The sequence below is a fragment of the Citrus sinensis genome, chromosome 9, assembly GCF_022201045.2.
Source record: "Citrus sinensis cultivar Valencia sweet orange chromosome 9, DVS_A1.0, whole genome shotgun sequence".
NCBI lineage: Eukaryota > Viridiplantae > Streptophyta > Magnoliopsida > Sapindales > Rutaceae > Citrus > Citrus sinensis.
The window spans coordinates 23,226,592-23,254,119 of NC_068564.1; the positions used below are offsets into that span (position 1 = coordinate 23,226,592).

Genomic DNA, 27,528 nt, shown 5'->3' on the forward strand with positions numbered 1-27,528 from the left:
TGCTTATTAATTAATTGAGAGCCTCTAAGTTACAATAATTGTAACATATATCTCTCATGTGAACCACACAAATTGTGAGAATCTTCTTTCTAATTCATGTACATCTATCAAGGAGAGATTAGCGTTCTACGTACACGTCACTTTCAAAGCGCTCCAATCAAATAAAGGCAAAATTAAAGAAAGCACTTAAACACTACTTTTGATCAGAAAGCACTACTGGGTTTCACATGCATCTGCTTATTAATTAATTGGGAGCCTCTAAGTTACAATAATTGTAACATACATCCCTCATGTGAACTACACAAATTGTAGGAATCTTCTTTCTAATTCATGTACATCTATCAATGAGAGATTAGTGGTCTACGTACACGTCACTTGCAAAGCGCTCCAATCAAATAAAGGCAAAATTAAAGAAAGCACTTAAACACTACTTTTGATCAGAAAGCACTACTGGGTTTCACATGCATCTGCTTATTAATTAATTGAGAGCCTCTAAGTTACAATAATTGTAACATACATCTCTCATGTGAACCACACAAATTGTGGGAATCTTCTTTCTAATTCTTGCACATCTATCAAGGAGAGATTAGCGCTCTACGTACAGGTCACTTTCAAAGCGCTTCAATCAAATAAAGGCAAAATTAAAGAAAGCACTTAAACACCACTTTTGATCAGAAAGCACTACTGAGTTTCACATGCATCTGCTTATTAATTAATTGAGAGCCTCTAAGTTACCACAATTTATTTGGTTTACATGAAGGATGTATGTTACAATTATTATAACTCAATATTTGTCTAATTAATTACTCGTAACCACCGCATACCATTCCCACAATTTGTGTGGTTCACATGAGGAATGTATGTTACAATTATTGTAACTTAACATTTGCCTAATTAATTACTCGTAACCACCGCATACCATTCCACATGCCATGCGACTTTAACTTAAGACAACGATGGCTGGTCGTCTAATCTTGGCCACTCGTGTCCCTTCTCGAAACTATATGACCGTCAAACAAACAGCTCTTCACAATTGAACGCAATCAACAAATAATACCAAATAAAAATCATCAAAATATAAACCACAGCTGCTCTGCACCTTCACCCAAAAATAATTTTTCATGAGATAGGCAATAACAGACCCATAACAAGAATTAAAAAAAAATGATTTTAAATTAACATAAGCTACAAATAATATAACTTAATCACAGCCCTCTTTGGAAAAAACAGTTTCATATTAATCCTATTAATATTCCATAGTGATGAAGATTGAAACCGAATTGCACGTAGCTTAAACAATGTGATCTACTAGGATGAGATTTAAGGAAATTGACTACATTGACGAACTTACAATTCAACTTGTTGAAAACCAAAAAATAAAACAATTGTCCAAAGTACAAAATTTTGATTTGCTTATTAATATAAAATAAAACAGCATGCAAAGCTGTTTTCTTTCTCCGAGTCACTTGCCGGGGGCTGATCTTCGTCAGATTCCGATTCTGAATCAGAGTCAGATGGCTGGTCAGATGCCTCCGACTCCGATGGCCGGTCAGATGCCTTGGCATCCATGTCTGGATGTTGATCTATTGTCCCATCCTTCAACTCATTCTCGCCGAAGAGATCACTTTGAACAGGGACATTTCTTTGCTGCTGGGACGACATAACGCTAGCAATTACTTTGAGGGCTGCGGATGCCTGATTGTTATCGCCAACTGCCTCCTCGTTTAACCCTAGCATTTCTTTGCTGCTGGGACGACATAACGCTAGCAATGATTTTTTTCCTTTTCTTTTTTTAATTATGAAACGGCGAAAAGAACGATGAGCCCTCACCAGAAACGACCTGGGGACTTTTAATTTTTCTTTTTCTTTTTAGAAATTTTTTTTTTATATAATTTTTTAATACTCCGTGTTTGGGTAATTTTTAAAAATCTCTCCTGACGTTTGGGCTTGTTGCAAGTAGATGGCGAGAATTGATTTATTTGTAAAAAACCCCCTACCGTCAGTTAAGTTTAACATTGACCGTTAATTGACCATGCAAAGACAATATTACCCTTAACAATAGTTTGTAAACGAAAATAACTAAAAAAAAACCAAAATTATTGGTGCAAAAAGCACAAATCTTATTTTTTGATAATTTTATCCTTGTCAATTCTAAAAATTTACAATATCATAGGTAAAGATTATGACTATTTCATTTTTAAATTTTTAATTTTATCTTTCTTGTAGGAATTTTAAGGAAATATCAATAATTTAAAGAGGATTTTTTAATTTTTTAATTTTTTAATTTTAACTTTTTTATAGGAACTTTAAGAAAATATCAATAATTTAAAAAGTGTAAAATAGCTAATAATTTTGATTTTTTTTTAGTTATTTTCGTTTATAAACTATTGTTAAGGGTAATATTATTTTTGTACGGTCAACTAACGGTTAATGTTAAACTTAACTGACGGTAGGGGATTGTTTACAAATAAATCAATTCTCACCATCTATTTGCAACAAGTCCAAATCTCAGGGGAGGTTTTTAAAAATTACCCCTCCGTGTTTGCAGTACTGTAGTTTGCAGAGAGATCTGTGCAGTGCAGTTTTTAAACCACGTTAATGGAAGTTCGTTTTAATTTGGCGGGATACGATGTCGTTTAGGGTGAATGGGTCTTTTTATATTATTTTATTTTTCATTTGGAAACTGATTTAAAAAAAAAAAAAAAATCACCGCTTTTCTTGGTTAGCTGGAACATGCTGCATGCAGCAGCACACTCACCAGAAGAAGAATCTCACTAGATACAAAGAACAGGTCCTTAATTAAAAAATAATAATAAATAATTCATTATTTTTTAAGAACATAAATTTCAATTCCTAATCTTCACCAATAACCATTTAGTTGAATTTTTTTGTAAACGTGACAGTTTATTTATTTGTTATTAATTTCAGACTTTAAGATTTATGAAATAGTATTTTAATTTTTATGCGTATTAGACTATTAGTCTCTATTTAATGTTATTAAAATAGGTTAGACATTATTGTTAGTATAGATTAGAATTAGCGATGGGTTAGGTGGGTTCTCTACAGAGGCGTAAAGTAAAAAAAAAAACATAGTAAATATTATTAACTAAAATGATATATTACTTTGATTATTTATTTTTATAATAAGAAAACAATTAACGGGTTGTTGCACATTGAGAATTGATTTGACTTATATTCGTTAGACTTAGTATCACAAGTTGTGCAAATCATTACATGTGCTATGTGTTTTTTTTTTCTTTTTTTGGTAATGAATTGTATTATGCAATTAAGATTTCACATGTATGTAGGTCACCACTCCACTCACGAATTTAAACATTTGATGGTTTTAAGTATAGACTAATATTTTTTTAATAATATTTTAATTAATGAATTTTTTTAAGTTAAATATTGTAAGAAAATATGTTTTTAAACATTACTATCATTACTAATTATCTTATAATTAAAATTTATTTTTTTAGTTTAAAGAGTTATAAATAATAATATTGTATGTCAACTAATTCATTCATTATTAGTTTTTCTAAGGAAATAAATTGAATTCTTTACACTTTCAATTTTCAAAAATAATTTTTTATTTAATGTTAGAAATTTTTTACTTTTATTATTATTCTTTTTAATTTCTCTTAAAAAAAGTCTTATACTCTCATAAATCAATACACAAAAAATAAACAATGACTAAAATAATATAGAGCATTGATATTCGAACACCATGAACACTTAAAAAAAATGTAAGATTACTGATCATGCTACAGTATCATCATAGCACAAAAGACAACAGCATTATCATGCTATAATGATATCGTTTTTGTCCTGATGATTTTTTCTTGGCGTTCAAATATCATTTTTCAAAAATTTATTGCTCTCTTTTCGACAAAAAAAATTATTGCATTCAATTAAATCATTTTTTAAATTAAAAAAAAGTTTCTTGAAATACAAAGTACATAGTCCCATTACTGAATTCGTCATCTCAATTTTCTTGTTACTACCATTTCTTCTTAATTATCTATTTTTATAATAATTATGTAGAAGTAAAAGATACATTCTTGACTCCTTATTTTTGAAATTTTTTAAAATTTTCTTAATTATTGTTGAAATTCAAGTTGTAATTAAAGTAAAATAAAATTTAAGTGTTGAAACTGCTGATGTAAAGCCGCGGCAAGAAAAAAATTCTCTAAGATCTCAAATACTCTAAAGTGTTCTTGTCATTTATAGGGGAGTAAAGAATATTTTTTAAAAGTAAAATAAAGAGTGTAGATTGTTTAGGGGAAACATGTGATGCAACTGTGGTACCATGCTACAGTTGCATCCAGCCGTTGGATGTTAGTGGACCCTATCAATCCAAGTGCATCTAACGGTTGGATGCAACTGTGGCACGGTACTACAGTTGCACCGTAGCCTGATCGATTGTTTATTTTTTATTTTTTTTGTAAGTTTAGAACTATTAAGGGTATTTTGAAGGAGTATATCACAGACAAAACCTCTTGTTCAACACAAAGACAAAAAACAATAAGTCCTTGGGGGTTAATTAACATTTTAATTTCCACGGTTCCACCAGTTAGGCTTTTGAATTGACAAAATATCCTTTTAAATTGACAAAATAATAGTGAAAACGATGGCCGCTACCATATTTCTAATTCTTGTATATCTATCAAGGAGAGATTAGCGTTCTACGTACACATCACTTTCAAAGCCCTTTAATCAAATAAAGGTAAAATTAAAGAATACACGTCACTTTCAAAGCGCTCCAATCAAATAAAGGCAAAATTAAATAAAACAATTCCTATATATCTATCAAGGAGAGATTAGTGTTCTACGTACACGTCACTTTCAAAGCGCTTCAATCAAATAAAGACAAAATTAAAGAGTACTTGTCACTTTCAAAGCGCTCCAATCAAATAAAAACAAAATTAAAGAAAACACTACTGAATTTCACAAAAACAAAATTAAAGAAAACACTACTGAATTTCACATGCATCTGCCTATTAATTAATTACTCGTAACCACCGCATACCATTCCACATGCCATGCGACTTTAACTTAAGACAACGATGGCTGGTCGTCTAATTTTGGCCACTCGTGTCCCTTCTCGAAATTTTATGACCGTCAAAGAAATAGCTCTTCACAATCGAACACAATCAACAAATAATACCAAATAAAAATCATCAAAATATAAACAACAGCTGCCCTGCACCTTCACCCAAAAATAATTTTTCATGAGATAGGCAATAACAGACCCATAACAAGAATTAAAAAAAAATAATTTTAAATTAATATAAGCTACAAATAATATAACTTAATCACAGCCCTCTTTGGAAAAACAGTTTCATATTAATCCTATTAATATTCCATAGTGATGAAGATTGAAACCGAATTGCACTTAAACAATGTGATCTACTAGGATGAGATTTAAGGAAATTGACTACATTGACGAACTTACAATTCAACTTGTTGAAAACCAAAAAATAAAACAATTACCCAAACTACAAAATTTTGATTTGCTTATTAATATAAAATAAAACAGCATGCAAAACTGTTTTCTTTCTCCTTTCATTATTTCTCTGAGTCACTTGCCGGGGGCTGATCTTCGTCAGATTCCGATTCTGAATCAGAGTCAGATGGCTGGTCAGATGCCTCCGATTCCGATGGCCGGTCAGATGCCTTGGCATCCGTGTCTGGATGTTGATCTATTGTCCCATCCTTCAACTCATTCTCGCCGAAGAGATCCCTTTGAACAGGGACATTTCTTTGCTGCTGGGACGACATAACGCTAGCAATTACTTTGAGGGCTGCGGATGCCTGATTGTTATCGCCAACTGCCTCCTCGTTTAACCCACATACATTGGGTTCCGCTGAAGAATCGTCTTCTTGATGAGGAGGAGGGACGAAGAAGGGAATCTTACCTCTCTGCCAGTCATGGAGGATCATCTTTGCCGCTGTCATGAAGTCAGGTTCGCCACCCTGGACACAATCCGTATAAAACATAAACTAAGAAACCGGTTCCTTATCCTTCAAAAAGTAAAGGAATGGAACTAAAATAGAATGACGTTGGTTTAATCCTAGTCCACTCACCACACTGAAACAGGTTTAATTCCTGCCCATCTTTAGTGTTCAAAATGAGTGCAAAGAATGAAAGTTTTCATATATCACAAATGTCCAACTGAAGCTAGATTTGTGATATGATCATAAAAAAATAAATACCAAGAAATGAAATGAAGAAACAAACACACCCTCAAAAGTTTGCCTGTTGATTTGCACAACTGAAGTAGAAAGTCATTTTCGTCAACCCTGCAACAGAAGCAAAAATAAAATTAGGTATAAATTTTAATTGCAAGATCCTAGCAGCGTAGCCAAATAACCAACCAAGGTTACCGGTTACACAGACCATCTGTTTCTATTGTAAAATTAGCCAAAAGTGCAAAATAAAATAAAGAATCATCATGGAATAGAAAAGGCAATCTTTGAAAGTACTCCTTCGTCTATCTTAAATCCCTAAGGACTAGTATATGCTCATCATAGATGGAAAAGTGGCTCACCAATCTTTTATCTTATATGCTCTTTTAAGGTGCTCCTTCTTGACACGTTTTAGTACTTCTCCTATGTGTTCAGCAGCATCCTCCAAGTTTGTGACACGAACCTTGGAAGGGACAAGCACTCAACACAATAAATTTTCGGATAATATATTACAGATGCCAGCAGATCAAATGTGATAAGGTCATCACACAGAAACACTGAAAACGAAACGAATAAGCAAACAAAGAATAATACACATCTACTTTGAATGATTCAAATGAGTTAAGAAGGAAACAATGGTAATAAAGAAAACTTGGAACTTAAATCTCCATCCGAGGGAAAAAGATTCCGGGTGCATGGATTAAATGAATTAAAAATAGAATGATGGAAATAAAGTATTAGAAGAGAGATTAAGGACCGAGGAATGGGAATTGACATCTGACAGCCATTAACTAGCATGCATGCAAAACTGTAATAAAATACGTAATATTGTGTATCCTGAACGGTCATACACGAGAAGACAGACAAAAACATACCACTCCCTTCAGTACGATATCCGTTTCAGAGTCCTTGTTCTGGTAAACAACTCCAGGACAGTCAATCAAGAAGATCCTTTTCGTGAGTGTTATATACTGCCACACCTTAGTCTCCCCTGGAATAGGAGCAACCTTGCAGACCTAAGCAAAATTTAAAATGAACAACTGTATCGATTAAATGGACCTACTCAACTTGTTACATGAAAAGAATGGTAAATACAAATGCCATCCAGAATCCCAGATAGCTCAACATCATTACTAAAATACATGACTTCTAGCAACGCATAACATGCAACAGAGCACTAAAACCTAACATCCACTTTTTATGACAATTGTGCCGAAATAACACCATCTAACATCCATGAGGACAGACTTGAAATTAGCCACAACACAACTTGAACTCGGAACTGTTTAAATTCAATAGCAATCTACTTAAATGTCGCTCTGAAAATTTGATGTTCAAGCTTTCAAAAGATTAAGCAATCAACCTAATTCGCTTCCTCCATATAACCAAATTGATATTTGGCATCAGATCACCATTCACCAAAATAGAAAAGCAGTTGACAATAGAACCAGTACCATACAACAGAAGCAGGAAAGAAGAGAATTACATTCTTTGTACGCAGAGTGTTGATAACTGACGATTTTCCAACGTTAGGATACCCAACAAAACCAACAGATATTGCTTGCTTGTCACTCTTCAAGCGAGCAAATTGTCTCAGCACAGATAAAAGAGAACCCTGTGCAGAACAAATGGATTGTAAAAATTCAAACAGCAACTTCAAGATCATCAAATAAATTCAGTGCAGCAACAACATATAAAAGTTGTAAACATTTGGCAATCAATATTTTTGCCTTTTCAAGATTGTTTCATTTATCCCAAACCAGGACACAAGGCTGGCAAAATAGACATGGTTTCTCTAACATACAGAGAATAACAGAGAGAAAAGACACAGTAAATATATCATTGCAATTCAGAACAGGCTTGTACAATGGGAATCATGGAATTCTGAGTGGTGGAAAAGCATCTCTATATTCCACAATTATTGTGGTGTGTGCTTCTTTGCAAGTAAATCAAGTTATAACATTCGAAATTACCTTGCCAAAAGATTTATTGATGCTAGCATGGAATGCTAAACTTGGATATTCCTTTGATAAAACTCTAAGCCATCCTTTTGTAGCCCAGGCGGGAACAAGATCGCACTGAGATGAGAGAACTTTTAAAGTCAAGTCAATTTATGGAAAAATGATTCATTGATGATATCTAAAATGTTTACGAGAATTGCAAATGACCTTGTTTAACAGAAGAATCATGTGCTTATGTTTGCAATGCTCTTTTAGATGCCTCTCAAGATGATGACATCTTGTGCCTTGAGGGTCTCTAGCATCCAAAACCTGCAGGAAAAAGTTAAACAAAAACAAAATAAAAATAAGTTTTAACAGTTTTTTTTTTTTTTGGTTTGGGGGCACAGGAGGATGTTTGTCTTAGAAATTACCAAAAAGGGAAGTGTATGATCAATCATGGCTAGCCAGGATATCGATAAAACATCTTGCAAACACGGTTACCTAAAACCAATGATCTTCCTCACCAGTGATCATCTTAAACATCACCTTGATAAATATCTCCTAGTTTCTTATATAAAACAATGAAAATTGTCCATGAGGATGAACATTATCACCTAATTGTAAGAAAAATCTTGAGCACACAATAAAAATTGCCTAAAAGGCAAGTGTATGATCTATCAAGGGTGGACAGAATATTGATAAAACTTATGGCGCATACAGACACCTACAACCAATCATCTTGCTCATCCAGTGATCACTTATACATCACATTAATAAATATCTTCTAGTTTCTCACATAAAACAATAAAAATTGTCTAACTGGAGGAACATCATCACCTAACTGTAGCCTGTATTTATTCTTAACCTCATAACAATTCATAGTAAAACCTATGACATGTTCATAGAGTAGTCAAAAGTACCACAAAAGGGTTCTTTTATTTTTTTTTCCACAAACTGTGAAAAAGAAGAAAAGCAGAGAAAAAGAAGAAAAGCAGACCTGGACAACAACATCCGACGAGTCTATTACTTTGTACAGTTCTCCCCATATACGTTTACTTTGACCCTTCTCAAACATTGTATGCCGAACAAGATCCCTAAATCCATCTCCCTCAACTCCTTCTGCTGATGTACTAGCATCATTCTTCTGCTCAAAGGCATCTAAGGAGTTAAAAGAACAAAAATTAATAATCATATACAATTCTAAAATCAAGAAAAAGAAAAGCAACAAAGGAAACCATATATTTTATCCCTTTAGTTTAGATTCACTCTATGTACAACAATTGACATGCAAGCCCTCAAACATGCAAAGACATACGAATAACAGGCAGATGTGTAATTCTATTGACCAACTAACAACAATAAGGATAATCATTTACCTTGAGAACCATCAGCTCTCTTAACTAAAGATTCGTAATCTGATGCCAATAGCTTTGGCCTCTTCCTCTTTCCCTTAGGTCCAAAGGCATCTTGAAAAGGCTCGGTATCAAGGAGGTGAACTCTAGCTTGCTGTACATACATTGAAAAGGAAGGAAAAGCATATAAAAAATGAAAATCAACTTGGTAAGAAACTTATTAGAACGGAATATAACTGGATATTGATACCGTTAACCATATTCAAAACTATTAGCATAAAGCATCTGCCTCCCATGTGTTTAGTAAGATTTCTAATGAAGAGTGACATTCAATGAAAAAGCACATAAAACCCATATTTTAGACTTAATTGACAATGCATATTCACCTGAAGCTAAGATCAAACATAGAAATAACTAGGCATTCGCACACACCTCAATAGATTTTGCAAATAGCAGTTCATACCTTCTGGTGATCATTTAGGAGAGAAAAGGGCAGTTTTTTCTCTCTCAAGATAACATTATAGCTACTAGACATATGGCTCTGTAGCTCTTCACGAAAGAATTCGAGCTGCTTCTGATTCACACAACGTGTGTTCCCTACACAGTTAAAAGAAGGGCAATTCTACAGAGCTTAAATCAGAATCGTTAATGCAACCTCAAAACAGAACTACTAGTGTGTTCGGGAATCTTTTTACAATGCTACCATACACTTTCAAGTAGCCAAACATCACAAAACAAATTAAATCAATGCTTCATTATGCTTCTTCAAAAGTGACTTTCTGAAAATTTCTTTTCATTTCATTTTTTTAACTCAAAAGTGGCATTTGCAGGAGTTGATTTAGCTCGAAAAATGCTTTCTACGACGTACCGAACCAGCGGCGGTCTGGCTGAATGCGAGTGTTGGGCAACTCCTTCGACTGAAACTCGTGCTGCAAAACTTTGCCCTTACGGTCGCGTTTCGGCCTCGTCTTGTACATATTGAGGCGGCGTACTGTCGACGCACTTCGGCTACCGCTTTTCCCGTCCGTACGATTCGCGTCCAGCGAGTGTTTCGGCTTGCCCGACACATTCACTTTCTTCTCTTTCGTCTTTGCCATTTTCGTTCACCGGTGAGTAAAGGCGACGAATTCCTGTAAGGAGGATGACGGAAGGCTGAGTAAATTGCGGCTTTCAGCTCTTGATGTAAGGGTGGCGCCAACTTGAGTTCTGAGTTTGCAGAAGTGGGCGGCTTGCTTTGCTAATTTGGGGCTAGGGTTTTTCCTTTTCTCATCCTTGACTTGATGATTTTTAAAAAAATAAAAATAAAAACCGCACGACATGACGGGTTCAGTTCCGGTTTGGATCAAGTTAAGCCCGGTTCGTTATTGTGAAATCGTAATAAACAAATAAGTTGGGGGGGCTGAAAAATCTGGTCGGAATTTCCATTTGTATTAATTATTGACTTTTTGACTTTCTTTCCAATAAAATTAAGCTCTGTTCATGTGTTTGTATTTTGGTATTTTAACTCAAATTTTTTATTTCAAGTTGTGACATACTAACTTTCATCAATTTAATGTAATTAAAATAATATATATTTAAAGTCAAAAGAAAATATTCTTATCTCAAAATAGAACTATATTTTATAGAAGGAGCTGCGGAGAGAAAATGCTTCTTTTTTAGGATTTTTTTTTTGAACAAATTTTATGGAGACAAGGTAAAACCTTTAACTTAGAGGATTAGAGTACGTGGTACAAACTATGGTTTCAATTTTCGAATCCCTCCTCGCCCACAATCCGTCCAAAAGGGAAAGCCCTTCTTTCTTGAGGTAGAAAAATCATGACTGAGATAGTGAACCAAAACTATGAAACTTTGGTGTACATTTTTTTTTTTTATCAAAATGGAGTAGCCTTACCTTTCTTTTTTTTTTTTTCCTTTTTTTTATCTACCATTGAGTTTATTTAAAAATTTTAAGTCGATGAACATAACATAATCTTACCAAAAGTTTTATAAGATTAATGAAATAGCTTATCGACTATCTTCCTCGTGATAGATACTTTTTTTTAAATATATAAAAAATATTTTCTAATAAAAAATTATTCAAATCCACTAAATTACATTATTTATTCCTATATAGTGATACTCAGTACAAAAATAATTTTTATATAGTTATAAAAAATTTTGATCTTAAATTTTATCAATTATAAATAAGAATAAACTATACATTATAATAAATATTTTAAATTTAGTTTTAAGTAACTTGTATCCACATAGTAATAATTATTTATATATTGTAAAAATATATATTACATTAAAGTTTTGACATGAAATAAAACATTTTCTTAAAGTTGTATGAGATAATATTTCTTTTTTAAAGTTGCTATCACATATTTGAATGCAAGAACATAATAACTTGTAATATGGACATTTTCTTATTGAGTCAAAATATTTTTAGTTTCTTAAGTATGTTTGCAACTTAATGAAATTTACATGCTCCATTAGTTAATTATTAATGAATTTACCTCTATATTGTTTACATTAAAGATAAATAAGTCAAAATAATACTTTTTTTAATTAACTTTTTTTTAAGTTATAACTTTTTATAATAATAAAATTAATTAGTCTTAAAAATATGATTATAGAGATATGTTATTGTATAGTTGATTGATCATGTGGTTTTAAGCGATAAAATCTCTTGAATAGGGAAAAAATTTCTTGAGATAAAATATTAGTCATCTGTTCAAATTTCGTTCTTAACGCGCAGAGCGAAAACAGCTTGTCTTCAAGGGAAAAAAAATACTAACTTTTGATTCCAACCTACAAACACAAATTAATGAATTTCTCTTCTAAATTAGTAAGTTCTGGTTTATTTTTCTATTTAAAAATATTGGCATAATATTTTCATATTATTTAACCACAATTTTCAGAGGAGAAAAATGGGTGACGCGACAGCGTAAGTGACGGGACAGCTCATCTCTTTCTCGGCTCCATTATCATTACAACAACAGCAACAACAAACTCACGTTCCCTGAAACTGGAAGCAAGCATAAGCGAAGAAAATACATGTCGTCCGAGATAAAAACGAACACAAACATAAACACAGAGCATGGATCGGATACTGAAAGCTGCAAGAACCTCCGGTTCTCTCAACCTATCAAATCGCTCTCTCAGGCGAGCCACCTTCCCTTTTTACACAAATGCCAATCTCATTCATTTATGATCATTATTATTTTTATAATTGCATGTAATTTTCATCAAAATTATACTTCTGTGAATTAGGAAACTGATACGCATTAAGAAACGTGTAATAACCGTCTGATTTTGTCCAATGATTGTTGATTGAGATGATCAGGTCCTTCTGATCAGATTTGTGTTACTTTTGCAAGCTGGATGCTTTTTTTTTTTTTGGAGACAAAAGCTTCATAAATTAATAAATTGTTCATACTTATGCAATAAATTTGAATTTCATTTTTCTAGGGATGTGCCCAATGAGGTATACAAAAATTTCGATGAGGCGGGAGAGGGCGACAAGTGGTGGGAGGTATTGTGTTTCAATAACATTATTCTTACAGAAATGGGAATCCATAGTTTGTTGACCTTCCGCATTAGTGGGATCCCAACTTTGTATGTTTTGCATTACCCATTTAATTTTTGTTTGAAATTTTCATTTTTTTCATTTTCTAATTTGGTTGGTTATTTGCAGGCTGTGGATTTACAAAAGCTAATTTTGGCTCATAATAATATTGAAAAGTTGAAAGAGGATTTGAGGAATTTGCCTTTACTGACAGTACTGAATGTTAGCCACAACAAACTTTCTGAACTTCCAGCTGCAATTGGAGAGTGAGTTGTTTGAAAATGCTGGGCTGAATTTTGTGGTCTGTGCATAATATGCGGAATGTTCATCGTTTGGTTTCTTCTCTATGTATTTGACAGGCTTCACATGCTGAAATCGTTAGATGTATCCTTTAATTCAATTATGAAAATACCAGACGAGATTGGATCAGCAACTGCCCTTGTCAAGTAATCGTTTTCTTTTCCTATAAATATACCATCTGTCGTCATTGTTGCCGTGTCATTATTATTGCTGTTAATCTGGTGATGTGAAATGAATTATATACATCTATCTGGTAGAAAGCTCCTGTTCATAAAAAGTTGAATTTCAAACCTTTAATGTTTGACTGATTTAGCTTTATGTGATCATCTAGGTTTGATTGTTCAAGTAATCAGCTTAAAGAACTCCCAAGCTCACTTGGAAGATGTTTAAATTTATCAGATTTCAAGGTAATGCTTTGCAATGGCCATTTACCCATAGGCTTTTTTAATGTACAACAGCATATTGGTGCTGTAATATAGTCCACAGCTATTCATTTTCAGGTGTACCATGCTTTCCCTTAGCTTGGTACAGTAAACATCTTCCAAGCTCACTTGGAAGATGTTTAAATTTATCAGATTTCAAGGTAATGCTTTGCAATGGCCATTTACCCAGAGGCTTTTTTAATGTACAACAGCATATTGGTGCTGTAATATAGGTAGTCCACAGCTATTCATTTTCAGGTGTACCATGCTTTCCCTTAGCTTGGTTGGTCATTAATTGTAGAGTTGCGATAGCCTGGATGGGATACATTGAATAGCTATCTTACTATTTCTGAAACATCGCATTTTCTTTTAGAAGATACTTTTTTATAAAATAAAATAAAATAAAATGGGTTCTCAGTGCTGATGCGTTATTAATTTTTCTCCAGGCATCAAACAATTGTATAACAAGCTTGCCAGAAGATCTTGCAGACTGTTCGAAAATGTCCAAACTGGATGTGGAGGTATTAATGAGAATTTCTGTGGACAATTTTTCAAACATACTTAATTTATTTCAAAGTACTTAATCATAGAAAAATAGTTTTAAAATGTTTTTCTCATGCCAGGGGAACAAGCTAACAGTTTTATCCAACAACTTGATAGCATCATGGACCATGCTTACAGAACTCATTGCATGTAATTATCTGTGGCACTGCTACTTTTTATATGACCCAACAATATTTAGTTTTAATTTTCATATCAGCATAAACAGAGAAATGCCTGTGATCTGCGCAGCAAAAAATTTGCTGAATGGCATGCCGGAGACCATTGGAAGTCTTTCACATCTCATTCGTCTTGACCTTCATCAGAACAGTGAGTAAACTCAGCAAGGAATTGTCTCCTTAAATTTTCATGTTTTGGGTCGCTTAGAGGTCAGCGTTGTTGGTTTCTTGCAATGACAATAAGAGGTCATGGGTTCGAACCCCCCTCAAACCAATCTTGGAGGGGGACTAGTTTAATGAGGATGGGGTGCACGCTAACTGAAAAAATATATTCATTTTTTATTATCAACATATTTTCTTGAATCTTCAGATATGTCTTCATGTATCACTTTTGCAGGAATTCTGTCAATCCCATCTTCAATATCGGGATGCTGTTCCCTTGCAGAATTCTATATGGGGTTATATTCTCAACCGTTACTATAAAAACATGTTTAGAATTTTAAGAGTAAATTTTTCAAATGTTTTTCCCTTTAACATTCATTTTAATTGTGAAAAAATTTTAGGAATAATGCACTGTCTGCTTTACCAGCAGAGCTAGGGAAACTTTCTAAATTAGGGACGTTAGATCTTCATTCAAACCAGGTAACTAGTTTATTTTACTCTTTTACTTTTATTTTACTTCTATATATAGATGCTACAACGTAAGAAACATCCTTTTGTATTTTTTTGTTGGTACAAATGGGTGAGACTACAAAGTTAATTGAAGAATGATGACTAATAGAATACAAAATTAAAGATTGAATAATAGGCAAAAGTCTATTTCAGAACTGGTTGCAAACTGGCCTGCTAAACCAGGTTGCATCGGGGTTAACTGGGTTGATGCGGTTGATTGAGCCAATAAAATAATGTCGTCTCATGCATTAATCAATTTAATATCATTAAAAAAACTTGCTCCCTTTTGTTAATAAAAAGATTCAGCGGGTGTAATAGAGTTGTTTATGAATTTGTCTCTCCTTATTTGTATCTTTGCGTGTTTTTCTTTTATTTTCTCATCTTAGAAAAATAATGTAAAGCTGTGACTCATTTGCTGATTACTTCACATCCATGCAGTTGAAGGAATACTGTGTGGAGGCATGCCAATTGCGTCTTTCAGTCTTGGATCTTTCTAATAATTCATTGTCTGGATTACCCCCTGAGATTGGTAAGGTTAGCATGCTATATGTTCGATTCCAACTTAGGATCCGGTGATTCTATACTTATATCAGAATGTGTAGTAAGGAACCTAAGTTCCTAACTTTTTATGCTTGTTGTAGTATGATGCAATTTGTGTATGTCACATCTTTATATTTGCATAATATTTTCATATAGCAAAATCCATCTTTTGTCTGAAGTAATTTGTAACTACTAAAGAATATGTTTTTTTAATGGCAATAGTGGTAATATAATGATATTGAACAAAGAATATCTCCTTATAGCCTTTCATTTAGCTGTTTTAAATTTTGCATTAGAGTCAAGCTTTCTATTAGACTCTCTTTTGTCCCATTTGAGTCTGTTTCCTTAATTCTTATGCTTTATTTGCCATTATGTGTTGAGGATGGACATTGTCCAATTGTTTAGATCTAATCTTCCTTAACAAACTAAACTAAGCCAAGAAATCCTTAATCACCTTCTCCTCTCTTATACTTTCATTTCACCTTCTTTTCCTTTATTTACGCATCCAAAAAGTATAATGATGATCCAGTATTTAGCATTATTGCATTAACATGTAATGGGTAATAATTTTTGTTTATTCTGTAGGCAAGATGACTACACTGAGAAAACTGTTACTTACTGGCAATCCTTTGCGAACTTTGCGAAGGTGTGAAATGTCATCTTTTTCCTTTTTGCATGTTCAATTCTTCTTTCAATTGCCTATTTAATCAATCAATGTATTTATCCCTCAGCTCATTGGTTAATGGGCCCACACCTGCTTTACTGAAGTATCTTCGGAGTCGACTTCCAGAAAATGAAGGTGTGTTGGCTTTTGTCAAATTTGTTTTGGTTTATTGTAATCAATTTACCTTGTTCAAATTATAAATCTCTAGCTTTCATTTAGATTCTGAAGCTAGTACTACAAAGGAGGATTTAATCACAATGGCAACTCGATTGTCCGTTACTTCAAAGGTATTACTTGAATTTTTTAAGTTAGCAAGATTTTTGTTCATTTTTTATTTTATAAATTCTTTTTTTTTTGGGAGGAAAATCATCTTGCCTGAGGTTAAATTGCATAAGGTTTTTATGAAATGAAGGTAGCCTTAGTTTATTTGTATGATAAAATAGAAGAGCATCCTAAATTTATACTTTGGACTTTTCCTCGGAAACTTTGCTCCATACTTTTCTTTTGGTAGACAAAGTTGTGTCACTGAATATGGGTTCCTGCAATAATAATAAGTACAATACAAGGCATGCTGTGGAACCTAATGGTGCTCCTACTAAGGCCATAAGTTTCAATGATTAGTTTGTAATTTTGACTAAATTGTTCAAAGAAAACTGTACTTAAGATTATCCCTGCTTTGCATGCTTATTTCAGGAGTTCAACTTGCTCTCAGCCAAGAGATGCATCTGTTAAACTAGGATGCACAGAGAATGAGCTTTGTCTCTCTAGCACTGAATTGGTGAATGTACCATATACTTAAAAATACACAGGCCTTGTTTTGATGACCATACTTTAAAATCTTGGTATTTTGTGTCATCTGTTATATGACTTGCCAGTCATACATTACAGTAGCCTTGGGCTTGGTTTTTAACTTTTTATGATTCTGGGGTTAAGTGGTCTTTGTTTTTCAATAGATCCTACATCTTACTTTTCATAAACAAAAAGAGAAAGGATATTTCAGTCAACATCTGAATTGGAATGAATGTGTTATATTTTTATGTGAGATATGCAAGTTGGAACTTCAGAAGTTTGTATTTAATCTGTATTTTACGGTTTTGTTGATATGCACATTTTCCCCTTCGCCTTTCTAATACGCTGCTACTTTGGCAGAAAGCTCAGACTTCATTTTAATTTATCTGTCATTAAACTGAATTTTTTAACACAAACTAGCATTTCTATTTTCAGGAACTTTCTTTGGAAGGAATGAATCTGAGTGCTATTCCTTCAGAAATATGGGAAGCAGGGGAAATTACTAAACTTGATCTTTCTAGGAATTCCATCCAAGAACTGCCTCCTGAACTTTCTTCATGTGCCTCCCTCCAAGTAAAGTTCTCAGATCTAGTTACTAATAAAGAGTCGTGTATTAGTGGTTGCTATCTGTACTGGAATCTTTAGCACAGTTACTAATAAGTTAACTCCTCATAGTCATGAAGACTGTATATCTCCTTTAAACTTCAGTTTCTTTCGGTCCAATAGATCTAGTTTCTGGAACAGGGCTGTGGCGGTTACAATACAAGGTAGAAGCCTTTCTGGTCTGATGTTTATGAAATCTGGAGGAATAGCTTCCGTGTTACACAGTTAATTAAAAGTTGATTGTATACGTTCTGTAATTAAATGTTGTCTCCAATGATTTATTATGTGTATAGCTAAATACTCTTTGCTAATCATATTTTACGGTTATAAATTTGTTACCTAAAGTAAAAACAAGAAGTGGCTAATTGGTGTTGGCCGAGTTCCAAATCTGGGGGATTGTATACTGTATGCAAGCTCGTTTTTTGATTTTAGATCTTATGGTTTTTTGTCAATTCATATTACTGTTCCTGCATATGCAGACTTTGATTTTATCTAGGAACAAGATTAAAGATTGGCCAGATGCAATTTTAACGTCACTCTCTAGCCTCTCTTGTTTGAAGCTGGACAATAACCCACTCAGACAGGTAAAGTAGATCTTGTAGAAATAATGTCAGGTGATGCAGTTGAACATGAAATTGACAGTTTGTTTTTGTTTGGTTTTCTCGTCTTCTACTTAATACTTGTTTGCAATGGTAACTCCCATTCACATGGACAGACACATGTACTCATTCACATTATCATAAATAGCTAATCTGATTCTAGTATCTGTAATTGATCTGTGGTCCTGATAAGAGAAATTTTCAGCCATCTAAATTGCGAAAAATTTATAGTACTTGTGATTTTTCAGTTCTCATTGGGTTGATCTTGAAATAAGAACATTAAACACCACTGCAGTCATTCCCTCATTGAGATTGTCTTTATTGAACTCATTTATTTCTCATAGGCAAGTTTTGCTTAGATGAGGTACCTTATTGTAAAAATGAGGATAAAACTCCCAGCTATGGCAAATACTTAAACGTATGCTTGTATTTTATTGTTTTTGTGTTTATTGATAATTGTGGGCTGACTACCCTCTCATCTATTTGATCTCTAGGTTCCATCAGATGGATTCAAAGATATTCCTATGCTCCAGATTTTGGATCTAAGTTATAACATTGCTTCATTACCTGAGAATCCACCGTTTTCCAGCTTACCTCATTTGCAGGAGCTTTACCTGAGGTCAGGATTATAGAATGCACACACTTTTGTATCATACACTTGTTCTTTGTATATAATTGTACAAATTGGGGTTTTCTTCAAATTTTGTGGTATTTATTTTCTTTATTGACTTTACAGAAGAATGCAGCTTCGCGAAGCACCTACAGATATATTGAGGTTGCAACAACTGCAGATCCTTGACTTGAGTCAAAACTCTCTTCAATCAATTCCTGAGGTAACATACATTTTTGTTATGTTACAGAAAAAATCTATTAATACAGAGCTTGTTGATAAAAATCAACAATTTATTCCTCAACTTAATTGATATAAGAGAGACGAGTAGAGGATTTATGTAATACATTCTGTTTCACCATTCTACTCTCCTTGATCTATGGGACTAGATTTCTGTTTTTGTTTCAGCCTAATTGAAAATTTAAATTCTATAAATTTTATTAAGGGCGGTAATTGTAGTGCTTGGTGGTTTACGTTTTGAACAGGTTAGTGAATATAAGTTCTCTTTGTCATTACTTAAATTCTATGCAATTGAAATGACAAACGTTTATTCTCATGTCTTGCCTTGAGTTGTTACTGAGAGAATATTATATTTGTCATATGGACTAGACATCCTGACAATTGAAATATAGATGGACCTGTCGATCAATATATCACTGGGACATTTACATTGTTACAGTTATGTATGCTCAGATACCCTAGACATTAAGGCTCTGTTTGACCTCTTTTGGACATTTACTTTCAAGTTTCAATTCATAAGATCCATCCCAGATGAAGTCTTTACTTTTACCTGCTCTTTTTTGGTGCACTAATTGGCACTGAATCCTTGACTTTTTTTCTGTTAATTTTTGTTTGCAGGGGTTCAAAAACCTTACTTCTCTCACTGAGCTTGATCTGTCAGACAATAACATTTCTGCACTACCCCCAGAGCTGGTCAGTGTTTGATAACTTGCACACAGTTACACAGCACACAAAAGAGCAAAACAAAGTAAAATTAATTTTTTTCTTTAAAGAAAAACAAAAAATGAACCAAATGAAAAAGAAGGAATGCTGTAATGATATTAGGCGTGGGAGAACCACTATTAGAAGGGGAACAATCTTATCTCTAATAATTCCATGTGATGATTCTCATAACCTTAATGAATAATGTGCAGGATTTGTTTATTATCAAGTTGCAACTTCTGCATTATATTATTGAGCATATGTTGCAATGGATTATCTACTGATATGCGTGAATCGCGATATGTTCTTCCGAATTGATTCTTCCGAATTGATCACTAGTTATTCTAAGTAAAAAAATTTCATTTCTTCAGGGTTTGCTTGAACCCAGTCTACAGGCTTTAAGACTAGATGGAAATCCATTGAGAAGGTATGGTGCTTTGTAATTTTTCTCCCCTTCTCTTCAGATATTTATTTTTTGTCTTGGGCTTGAAAGCATTTATTTGATATTTGCTGACGGGGAAATTTCAGTGGGCATAACATTGTGCAAACTCTGAAGCATTGAATAACTAATTTCCTAGTACAAATTGGAAGATTATGAGGTAGCAAAACCAAAATTTATCCGTTGAGAGAAGAAAGAAGCAAAATAAAATAAATTACCCAAATGATAGAAGTTTTATTTGGTTATTTAGTGAAAAAAGGTTATCTGTTATCATATTTTAAAAGAAAGTAAATAGATATCCGTTTGTAGTGCACCCATTTGTACTAAATTTACATAGATGTCCCCGAACATTCAGAGAGGCAGGTGGTACAACACCTGATAGAATTTCCAGTTCAGAATAATTGTGAGCCAGGGAGAGTGAAATCAAAACGCGTCGCCTGATAAAATGATATTAAAACTAGTAAACTATGTTTTCAAATACTATAATCTTCTGAAGTTGGAAACATTAAACTTGGTTTTGTCATAGTTTGTCATTTTATTTATGTCGTAAAATGTTTCATTTTGCAGCATCCGGAGGACAATTTTAGATAGAGGTACGAAAGCAGTTCTGAAATATTTGAAGGATAAAATTCCTGAGAACTAGTTTGCTGCCGTTTTCTCTTTCAAGATTGGTTGAGTCAACGTACGTCACTACTTTGTTCTTATATTTTTCATTCGAAAGATTGATTTGAAGCACCTCATGCTTTGCCTATACTTTAGTGTAAAAGTTTGTAACATGTATACTCATGAGAAAATGAAGTTAGTGATTTGTTCTGCTTTCTGTTCGTCATATGTTTTATTTATTTATTAATGCCTTATTTTTTATGGTGTTTTTGTCACTGGCGCCTCTTTAAAGCATCTGAAATACTTGAGACATTTTGAGAATTATTGTTTATATGGATAAATATGGCATGAGAAAGAAAATGATAATGCTTTTTTTTTTTTTTTTCTCTGTGCTCCATAAAACATGCATCTTAGTTTGCATTTTTTTGTTCCCCTCATAGAATGTCATTTTCTTAACAACTATTATTTTTATTATTTTAAAAGGTTGATATTATGAATTTTTTTTTTGGGGGAAAAATTAATATTTTATTTATTCATTCCACATCAATTTACTAAGTTCGTTTAGTTGTAAAAATAATAAAAACTGGTTACATGTGCACTGGTCGAGAAATTTCATAGACAATGTTGTGCTTCAAATTTTGTATTTTTGCTAACAAGATCATTCGATCTTTTTTTTTATTTTTTTTTTATAAGAACTTATGAGTTTTTACATAATTACATTAGCCATCAGTAATGTCATCTCTTGAATCTTTAAAGATTCCACCGTATCTCCTCTTTGCAAATTCCAAATTTCCATCTCACAAAAACAAGTAACGATACACATATATGTGGATATTTTCTTGTGCGTGTGTTAGCCCAACGAAAGGATTCTAATTATAATAATATTATCTTTCAATCAAGAAACAACAAAGAATGGTAAATCAACATAAAGATTTACAAATATAGATGGGTTTTAAATTTTTCAAATAAAGATTCAATTAACATTCAGTTATAAATTTTTAATGAGTTTAATTTAAGATAATATAAAAAAGGAGGAGATATACAAATTACAAAATTTACAGTACAAGAAAATTAGCAGATAATACAACCAAACAAACCATATACAAATTACAAAACAATTTGACTACTTTGAAAACACAGCTGAGAATACAACTAAACAAACCATATGCAACCACATACAATTTGACTACTTCCAATATGAAATACAATCTTGGAAACAGAGTCTTTTAACTACCCAAGGTTTTGATAAATTTTGTAACTGTGAAATTTCTTAAACTTTCATATTTGGATATGGGAGGAGAAGATGTGATTAACTACTTAGAAAATTCACGAATATAATATGTTTAAAAGTAGGTGGCAATTGGCAACAGCTATTCAATTGTTTCCATATATACACACACGCGAAGGGGTGGGGTACATTGCTTATTTATTGTCTTCATAAATTAAAAAAAAAATTCACGTTGTTCTCTATGTAAGTCATTAAAATGAATAATAATCTAATATCTAAAAGAATTGTATATAAAATAACTATAAACTTGTGTTTAAAATTTTGTCCTTTCAACGACTTGCCCTTGTATATATGCATTCTGTAAATCTACGATTCTATACCTTCCAGTTTCCAGAGCCATATACTCATTATTTTCACTGAATCTCTTATCTCTTGGGTTCTCTTTCTCAACGTCCAATATTTTATTTTTTATTCGTTTTTTTTTTTGTAAAAGTGTTTCCTAATCTAAGATGAAACAAACAATGAAATAACAATTATCAATTATTAAAAAAAAAAAAAAAAAAACTCAATGCTTTGTCTTTGAGATGAATATACGAGCTCAAGGCTTAAGAAATTAAAGGAGAGAATTAGGTAAAGTATAGATTAGTCATTTAGCGTTAACAGCACTTGAATGTTGTATATTAATTACTAGAGATATAATGTTGTGCGCATATCATTAGATACAATAGAAATCTGTCGAAGCTTTTGATTCCTTCCAGTTTCCAGTAGCCATGCACTTAATGTTACTGAATTAAATTGTATCTTATTCCAGGCAAAACAAGAAGTGAAGTAAAAAATATCAAATTTTGAAAATTTGAAGGTCTTTGTGATTGTGATGTATTTGCCACCAGACTATAGAAATTTGAACTAGAGAATTTAAATATATGAATCTTCTTTTCAACTGTAAGCATTCGGATCAAGAACTGACTGAGAATTATCCACATTGTCAATCACCGATCTCTCATGATTTCTCTAAACATCATACACAAAAACCAACAGGGCAGTGCAGATCACATCGTATCAAATTACTCGGGCATAATTATGCTTGATTATGGCCAACCAGTTTCTCTTCAATATACAAAGGTTCAGATTCCCGTGTCGAATTCCTGTAGATTTCAAACACTCGGTCCTGTTGTTCTGTTTTGAACATCACCGTCTAATAAAATCCTGAACTTTAGAATCTTATGAAGGCGGGCAACTGGTTTCACTTGCTTTCTTGGAGCTTGATTTGAATCTATTATGCATTTGCCTGAGAAAAGGTTCAGTTCAGATGATCCTGCCTCTTCATGAACCATAGGAGCAGCTTCTGCAAAGAAAATCTCCCATTAGCACAACTAAAGTAAGAGTAATGATATAACCACAAACTCTTGTACAAACTTATCTTGTACAAATTGATGTGACATGATAAAATTAGTTAAATTAAATATTTCTTGGCCCATATGATTTATTTATATTATTTTATATTTTCATTCAACCAATAAATTAATGTCACATCAGTTTGTACAAGATAAGTTTATACAAGCGTTTGTGGCTGTATCATCACTCCTAAAGTAAAACTTCATTTTGCATTTGGAATGTACAATAAATTTGAACATAATATAATAGTCCAAGTAGTAATAGGAGTTTTAGGAACCCTCTGCTTCATGAGAAAAAGTAATAAAGGATATAGTTGATGAACTTATTCGTTCATGGACTAGTACTCTGGTTTATCAACTGACAAGACATGCTTGATTCATGGTACCAACTATGCAATTCTAATTGGAGCAGGTACAAAAAGTGGCAAAATATTTTTACTATAAAAAAATAATAACATTGACTCAATACCTACAATTCACATTTGGTTCCCCTTTGCAGTCTATCAGGTTCCCGATCATTGAATGCATCAAAGGAATATCAACCAAAAAAGAAGACTGGAATGACTCCAAGACAGAATGATAAAAAGAAAACTGCAAATGGGAATGGTTGTTGGACTCATATGGATCTGGCCCCTTGTTTCGGAATCCTAAGGTTTTATGTCAGAACTTTCAACCAAAATTTGACAAGGGGAAATAACTGCAATGAACATCTAATGCAAATATAACAAGTTTGGTGGTAGGTGAATACAGAGACCAGGTAATCAAAAAACCAACTTGGTGCACATTTCGTGCTTATGTAATAGTGCTCTATGCACTTATTGTGCTAAACCAAAAATGCCTCCACAGACTTGGCAGTTCAACCAAGAACTTCAAAGAAGCTATATCAGGTTGTGGGAAATAGTATAAACATCTCTTCAAATTAGATTGTTGATTAGCCCATGTGAAGAAGAAAGCTAGAGTAATGTGTCTCACCATCTTCAGCAAAAGCAAAGCATGTTCCAATTGTTTCTTCATATTCGCCAATCTGAAAAGAGTGTGAATCAGACAAACTTAATTTCATTAAAAAAAAAAAATTTAAACAATCCCCAATGCTTGGTGCGGTCATCCAATAGCAAAAGCAGAACAAACTGACTCTAATTAAAATCAAAACGTTCAACTTCACTCATTCTTATCAAGTTCTCTGGTCCTAATTCAAAATACAAGAAGACATATGTTCAATAGGTAGTGGTAGAGTTTAAACAACAACGAATTTAAGGAGAGAAAGAAGGAAAATGGAGCCAGAAAATCCCTTAGCCACCAGGAACAACTCTGTAGACCAAACAGTCATCCCGAGAAAATTGACTCTATTGCATGGATAAACTAGTATCACCATACTTAAATAAAGAGTTCTCTCATTTTCCATAATTATATAAAATATTGTACATAATATTTAAAATTTTCACTGATACATGTTTTGTGACCTCATATTTGGTTTAAGCATAGATGTAGTCAATAACAGGTAAAATACAGGACTTTACAAACATTCAACTCACCAGCTTTATTTTGTTGTCGATAACCAATACGGGATTCAAAGTGTCTAGACCCTGCAATGCAGGAGAAAAATTAATATATGACAGGCAGCAGAATAATCATAGGAAAAGTATATAAAGCATACAGAATATTGCACCCATAGAAGAATTAAGAAGCCGTTATCATCTACATTAAAGTAAACAGTGCAAATGTGTAGGAAAGCATACATGTAGCAAAAATACTAAAAGCTAGTAATTGAATAGGATCATCACCAAAATAACACCTCAAGCAATGAAACTACAAGTCAAATGCATGCATGCAAACTGTTTCAATCTGTTTAGCATAATACCTAATTTCAAAAGATAAACCCTTTATAGGCCAAACGTAATGTAACAAACTCAAAGAAAGAGCAAAAATTATTAATCTATGAGCGCACAATAAGTGTTTGAAAAAAAAAAATTACCACATACAGAAAGAACATAAGGCGCATTTGGTGGGATATCAAAATTTCCAGATAAAACATCAAGATCAAGCAAAGCAAATTCTTCTTCATCATCCTCCTCATGACCCTGCTGCTGCATTGCATTTGCATCCATCGCCTACACACAGGAACAAACAAGTACTTTTCAAGACTTTTTAAGAATTAAAAAAAAGAACAAAAATCAACACCCAAATAGTAAGCTACCCATTAAAGAAAAGTTAAAAAAACTTATACAAGAACGAGGAGTCAAATAGGGTGGGCAATTTGCGGGCTTGGGCCCGGCTTTTACAGGCCCAGCCCCAAGCCCATGTATGCAGAAACAAGCCCAATCCCTCTGAAAGCCCGTAATCTTGAGAGGGCCTGGGCTTTTATTATATTTTATTATAAATTTTTAATAAAGCTATAAACATTAAAAAAAAAAGACTTAACTTATAGATGGTTATCCATCGCACAAAACACTAGCAACACAACATAATAAACTATAAATACTAATACAAAAAACAAACTAACCCAATATACCAGCAAAGTTTCTTTATTCTGTTAAATTATAAATATTACAATTTCAAATTTGTTGAAAATCTAAATGCATAAACATGTAATGCAATTTAAAAATCGACATTGATGCTTCCTAATCAAATAGTAACTTTATTGTGAAGATTGATTATTGAAAAATTAATACAGAAATTAATATTTATATAATCAAATTAACCAAACTGCAACTTTATAAACTATAATCACATTAATATTTATTGCAAAATTAATACAGAAATTAATAGGTATACAATCAAATTAACCAATATTGTAACTTTATAATCACATATTCACATTAATATGTATGTATATATAGATTCAAATTTAATACAATTTTTTTTTTCTACAAGAAATGAAAAAATCGAAAATGGGGATGATTTCTACCTCAAAGATCGCGTGGGTATGTTGTGTTCAAGCCAGAGTGGGTTCGCTGCTGTTGGCGTCCGTGCGTCGCGCTGCAGTCGCTGCTGGTGCCAGGTTCAACGCGTATTGGTGCTCGCGACTCGCGTGACTAGCTGGCTGCCTGCTGGGTGCTGGGCTCGAGGCTCGTGGTGCAGCGTGCTGGGCTTGCGAAGATCGGCAGTGATGGCTGCGAGTGAGGGAGTGAGGACTGAGGGTGTGGTTGTTGGCTGTGGATGCACGGTCGGCGGCTGGTGTGTGGTTGTTTTATTTAACCTTAGGCTACTGCTTACCAAGTTAGGGAGAATAGGCTACTGGGGTTTTCACTTTTGAATTTTTTTTTTTTTTTGGGTTTTCGTTTCCTTTTCTTTAATTTGATTTTTTTTTAAAAATTTATATATAATAAAGCCCGGGCTTTTTACATCAGGCCCACTATGTGCGGACCTTAAATTTTTGAGTCCATATCCTCAAATTTAACTATTTAAGCCACGGGCCGATCCGGACTTTTTTAACAAGCCTAGAGTCAACCAATACAAAACGAATAGTGCAACTGCAGCACACAAAGTTAATTTTGAAGTATGAACACTAAAACAAGAGTATAAAAGAGGGAAGGAGCAGAGAATTTCCACAGGCTGCTATTCCTGAGTTAGGGGGTTCTGCGATAATTTACGTGTATGGGGGAAAATTTCAAGTTTGCTGTAACGATTTTAAGCAAATAAGAACAATTGGAAAATACTCTGGGGAGAAGAAGCCTATAAATAACACAAAGCAAAAGGGGCTGGAATAAAAGGCCCAAATGTAGCCCAATGACAGGCCCATACTATTGAGGATCGATGTCCCAATCTAAAAGCCCAACATTGACTAAGGCTAACGTGGTCTCTTACGCTCTTCTTTTTATAAGTTTCAAAAAGTAAATTTTCATTAATTTCATTAAACCTAATTTTCGCTTCTTTTATCACTGGTACAATTTAATTCTTTGTTATTAATTAATAACTACGTTAGTTTCAATGTAAAGAACGTCCTTCCAAAGACTCAACTACATTATTTGAAAAT

At 33.1% G+C, this 27,528-nt stretch overlaps 3 protein-coding genes across 6 annotated transcripts; 1 reads left to right on the plus strand and 2 right to left on the minus strand.

Annotated features, from left to right (window-relative positions):
* Positions 1-5,326: 5,326 nt before the first annotated feature.
* LOC102617598 (nuclear/nucleolar GTPase 2) lies at positions 5,327-10,763 on the minus strand. 2 transcript variants are annotated; one of them, XM_025098547.2, is made up of 11 exons: positions 10,350-10,763; positions 9,945-10,103; positions 9,506-9,635; positions 9,127-9,287; positions 8,358-8,459; positions 8,163-8,267; positions 7,676-7,804; positions 7,065-7,205; positions 6,552-6,652; positions 6,246-6,303; positions 5,327-5,976 (listed from the first exon to the last, which is right to left on the minus strand). In XM_025098547.2, exons 1-11 carry the CDS (start codon positions 10,548-10,550, stop codon positions 5,569-5,571), a joined length of 1,695 nt encoding a protein of 564 aa, XP_024954315.1. In that variant the 5' UTR covers positions 10,551-10,763; the 3' UTR covers positions 5,327-5,568. The 2 variants fall into 2 exon arrangements, with proteins under 2 accessions (XP_024954315.1, XP_006464728.1); XM_006464665.4 differs by having other exon boundaries at positions 9,945-10,078; positions 10,350-10,762.
* Positions 10,764-12,144: 1,381 nt separating this feature from the next.
* Positions 12,145-21,154, plus strand: LOC102617311 (plant intracellular Ras-group-related LRR protein 6). 2 transcript variants are annotated; one of them, XM_006464663.4, is made up of 22 exons: positions 12,145-12,311; positions 12,385-12,628; positions 12,935-12,998; positions 13,161-13,297; positions 13,391-13,477; positions 13,663-13,738; positions 14,200-14,274; positions 14,377-14,446; positions 14,546-14,623; positions 14,870-14,930; positions 15,036-15,114; positions 15,583-15,673; positions 16,270-16,330; positions 16,416-16,483; positions 16,568-16,635; positions 17,573-17,710; positions 18,220-18,324; positions 18,834-18,958; positions 19,076-19,172; positions 19,808-19,882; positions 20,263-20,318; positions 20,898-21,154. In XM_006464663.4, exons 2-22 carry the CDS (start codon positions 12,564-12,566, stop codon positions 20,971-20,973), a joined length of 1,752 nt encoding a protein of 583 aa, XP_006464726.1. In that variant the 5' UTR covers positions 12,145-12,311; positions 12,385-12,563; the 3' UTR covers positions 20,974-21,154. The 2 variants fall into 2 exon arrangements, with proteins under 2 accessions (XP_006464726.1, XP_024954594.1); XM_025098826.2 differs by lacking the exons at positions 12,145-12,311; positions 12,385-12,628 and having other exon boundaries at positions 12,939-13,081.
* Positions 21,155-23,053: 1,899 nt separating this feature from the next.
* On the minus strand, positions 23,054-26,854 carry LOC102616613 (uncharacterized). 2 transcript variants are annotated; one of them, XM_025098817.2, is made up of 5 exons: positions 26,461-26,854; positions 25,535-25,663; positions 25,088-25,138; positions 24,528-24,579; positions 23,054-23,503 (listed from the first exon to the last, which is right to left on the minus strand). In XM_025098817.2, the coding sequence occupies exons 2-5, from the start codon at positions 25,658-25,660 to the stop codon at positions 23,316-23,318; spliced, it is 417 nt and encodes a 138-aa protein (XP_024954585.1). In that variant the 5' UTR covers positions 25,661-25,663; positions 26,461-26,854; the 3' UTR covers positions 23,054-23,315. The 2 variants fall into 2 exon arrangements, with proteins under 2 accessions (XP_024954585.1, XP_006464724.1); XM_006464661.4 differs by having other exon boundaries at positions 23,054-23,506; positions 26,461-26,853.
* Between the last annotated feature and the right edge of the window lie 674 nt (positions 26,855-27,528).